The 3,642-nt window shown below is 66.5% G+C and overlaps 2 protein-coding genes across 2 annotated transcripts; one reads left to right on the forward strand and one right to left on the reverse strand.

Annotated features, from left to right (window-relative positions):
- Positions 1 to 324: 324 nt before the first annotated feature.
- On the forward strand, positions 325 to 1,557 carry PFL1_01400 (uncharacterized protein; the record flags this gene model as incomplete). Its single annotated transcript, XM_007878902.1, has 1 exon — positions 325 to 1,557. The coding sequence occupies one exon, from the start codon at positions 325 to 327 to the stop codon at positions 1,555 to 1,557; it is 1,233 nt and encodes a 410-aa protein (XP_007877093.1).
- Positions 1,558 to 1,685: 128 nt separating this feature from the next.
- Positions 1,686 to 3,435, reverse strand: PFL1_01401 (uncharacterized protein; the record flags this gene model as incomplete). Its single annotated transcript, XM_007878903.1, has 5 exons — positions 1,686 to 1,703; positions 1,816 to 2,089; positions 2,182 to 2,389; positions 2,485 to 2,683; positions 2,821 to 3,435. The coding sequence occupies 5 exons, from the start codon at positions 3,433 to 3,435 to the stop codon at positions 1,686 to 1,688; spliced, it is 1,314 nt and encodes a 437-aa protein (XP_007877094.1).
- Between the last annotated feature and the right edge of the window lie 207 nt (positions 3,436 to 3,642).

A 3,642-nucleotide genomic window follows, 5' to 3' on the forward strand; every position in this document is an offset into this window, starting at 1 on the left:
GGGGGGTTGTGACGCCGCTCAGGCCTGCCCTGCTGGGCGGGAAGAGGGCTTCCGCACCGCAGCGCCGCGTCCGGTATCGGCAGTGAAGCATTGCCGAGCGAGCGTCTGGCTGCCCGCTCACCGGTCCTCGTTTAGCTCCCGGTCTCTCGATCTGGCTCTGCTCCGTACGTCGCCTCCTCATCTTCTCCTTTTCCTCCCCGCCCCCGCTCATCTTGTCACATCAACCACCACCAACACCCACGCAGCATCGCAAACTCACCTTCTTCTCCGCTGACGCCGTGCGCACCTCCACCGACCGACCGATCGACGTACGAACGAACAACGATGGACGCCACGCCAAGCCCGATCCAGAGCGAGATGGCGCGGCGGCTCGACAGCCTCGAGGCCGATATCCGCGGCATGCGCACCATGGTGTTTGGGCTTGCCGGCTACGTCGACATGCTGAGCGGCGGCATGAAGAGCCTCATCAAGGTCATCGAGGTCAACCAGCAGCTCTGCCTCCAGGGTCACCTGCGCGACGAGTCGACCGACGCCGACGCCTCGTTGAGCGCAGAGGGTCCCGAGGAGGAGGAGGACGAGGAGGAGGATGACAAGGACGAGGAGGCAGAGGGAAGGGACGAAGATCAGGCTAGACCGTCGTCAGTGGTGCGGCCGCCGATTGTCAATGATAGGATTGCCACGGCAGCACCAGCGCCAGCAGCAGGAGCGGCGACAACGAAGGATGTGCGGTCGCCATCGCCACCTCGACCGGCAAAGCGCAAGAGGCCAGCTTCCAGGCACAGCGGCGACACGAGACCCGCATCCCAGCGGCCACCTCTCCAGGGCCAGGGTGGGGGAGCTGGCCAGCCCGGCGCAACATCGCACCTCGACCCGACGAGCAAGCTCCGCAAACTGACCACGGAACTGCTCAGCGAGCACCAGCAACACCCCTCGGCGCATCAAACGTGCCCCGCCCTCGGCCCATCGGCAACGCGTCAGGATCAACACCAGCACCAGGGACAGGCCCAGGCCCAGGCCCAGGCCCAGGCCCAGGGTCATGACCTGGACGCAGGCGAAGGCGAGGGGGAGGGCAGCAACGCCTCGATGCGCACCGTCGAGCGTGTCCAGTCCTGGCTGCGTCAGCAGCTACAGCACCAGTCGCCCGGCAATGGTCAGCCAGGCGTCGGGCAGACGGCCGAGGCGCGCCTGGCGCGCGAGACGGAGAAGCTGCGCCAGCTGGCGGCCCAGAAGCACTTTGAGCCGTCGCACATCGTCGGCGGATCCAAGCTGGGCAGCAGCCACCAGGAGCTGGACCGCAAGCTCGACGGCATCGCCCGGCAGACGGCCGGGTGGATGGACGCCGTGCACCGCGGCGACTTGCGCGCGCTCGCCTCGGCCGCTTCGCCGCCCATGCCGCCCGCTGCCGAGTTGCCAGGCGCGAGCCGCCACATCGACTATACCGAGGGTCCCGACGAGCAGCGGCTTCCGTGGCCGCCCGAGCCGGAGTCGCGGGTCTCACGAGTTGGGCGCGTCGAACGCCCTGCGCAGACAGGAGCGACGGGCACGCAGCAGCAGTAGGGGTAGGATGGTGATGCGCGCCGCTGCGGCGGCGGCTGTGGATCGATGTCCTGTATCTAGATCGTCGAGAATACCGGGGGACGACAGGCAACGGTCCGCTCGCTCTCCACCTACCTTGTTTGTCATCATCACAGTTGGCCTTTGATCTGCGGCGGGGGTGCGGACGGCCCGAGAAGGTGGTCGACGGGTCAGCAAAGGTCCCTTCCAGCGATGCTCCTGCGTATCAAACCATGGCCCGAGCTGCGGGACGACACTCACGTCGACCTTGCGATACCGCTCCATGGCCGTGGCGAGGGGCTCCATGGCCGCCTTGGCGTCCCACGTGCGCTTGTCGAGCGGCACCTGGGGCGTCGGGTTGCTCTTGCGCTTCTTGCCGCCCTGCGGCGCCATCAGCCCCATCTGCGCCAGCTCGGCGGGCGTCGGGTCGACGTAGATGGCCACGTCGTGCGAGCTGAGGAACGCGTGGGCCTCTGCCACGTCGTTGAACGCCAGCTCTGATGCGATGTAGCTCAAAGAGAGCGAGGGCCGATACCTGCGAGCGGGAGGCGACGGCATTCGGCATGGAAGGTGGCGCGCAAGTCAGCAGATGCCGAGCCCCGGTCGACAGGGGGCCACGCTACTCACGCTCGGGACATGACTAGGAGCGCGTTGACCCGTTCCCGCTCGACGAAGTGGTCCATGACGTAGGCGTTCATATTCGGGGCGTCGAGGTAGAGCTTGAAAAAGGCGTGGTAGTTGCCCGTCACGAGCGCCGACCGCACCGCCAGCGCATGGCTCACCGCCGGCTCGGCCTTGTGCTCGGCCGTCAGCTCGGACATGAGCGCGTTGACGTCTGCGAAGAGGGCGAGGAGGGAGAGGAGGCAAGGGACGGGCGGCGTCAGCGATGCGGCACAGCGGCCATGGCAGCGCAGCACAGGCAGGACCCACCTCGGCGGTTCTTGGTGTGCAGGAGGTAGAGGATGCGGTACGCGAGGAACTCCATGACGCAGCCGGGGATGTTGTAGGCGTACAGCCCTCGTAGCTGCGACTGGCACTGGTTGTACTCGCCCAGGTCACCCTTTTCGAGCGCTATCCGGGCGTGGATCTCGTAGACCTTGACTGTGAAGTCGTTTTTGATCCGTTGCACCTGCAGGCGCGGCCAGACAGAGCAGGGTAGGGTAGGGCAGGTGGGAGAGCCGGGCGAGCGACCGATGTCAGCGCTACCTTCCACCGTGCCGCGCCGCGCCGCTGGACAGTTCGGACTCCCCGTCCGCTCCGACTCACCGTGAGGTCCTGCCGCATGCTCTTGAACTGGTCGCAGATGTAGGCGTAATTGTTCTCGGTGCGCCACTTTCGCTTGAGCAGCTCGAGCGTCTGCTGGAGCGTCGAGAGCGGGCGCACCGTCTTTGGGTCGGGCGCCGAGGTGAGGCGGAGGTAGGGCTTTTCGAGCTTGGTCGAGAGGCCGACGACGGTGTGCTCGTCCCAGTCGATGACGTTGGGGTCGGCCACCTCTGGGTCGACAAACGAGTGGGCGGCCGCCGGGGGCGCCTGCCACGCGTTCTTCTTACCGTATTTGCCATAGCCACCTCCGGCAGCGGCGCCGTTGGGGTCGTGGCCGTGGCCGTTGGCGCCCCTGCCGTTCTTGCCCTTGCTGTTGGTGGGCCCTGGTGCCATGGCTGCAGCGCCGAGCCGCCCTGCTAGACTGGTCGATGCGATGGCGCTGGTCAGCACCTCGTCCTCTGCACGTCGGAACTCCTGCTGCTCGCGCTCAAAGCGGCGCGCGCGCTTCTCCTTTTTGGCCAGGTCCTCGAAGCTGTCCGACGACGACGTTGCGGGTGCGTTGCGCTTCTTGATGGGCTGCTTTGCGCCGAGGCCGGCGCTGAGCGACTTGAGCTGCATCTTGCTCCAGTCGGTCGAGTGTATGGTGCCCTCTTGGAACGACTTGAATATGAGGGCGCGCAGCTCCTCGCTGACCCTGTTGCGGTTTGCATCTGTGCAGGCTGCAAAGGCGCGGTTGGCAAAGTCTCTGCGGGCGGCGCCGAGGCGGAAGAGTGGGATCGGGTCAGTACGGGACGGCTTACAGTCGGCTGCCAGTTTACAGCTCCA

Source organism: Pseudozyma flocculosa (genome assembly GCF_000417875.1).
Source record: "Pseudozyma flocculosa PF-1 unplaced genomic scaffold scaffold00003, whole genome shotgun sequence".
Lineage (NCBI taxonomy): Eukaryota > Fungi > Basidiomycota > Ustilaginomycetes > Ustilaginales > Ustilaginaceae > Pseudozyma > Pseudozyma flocculosa.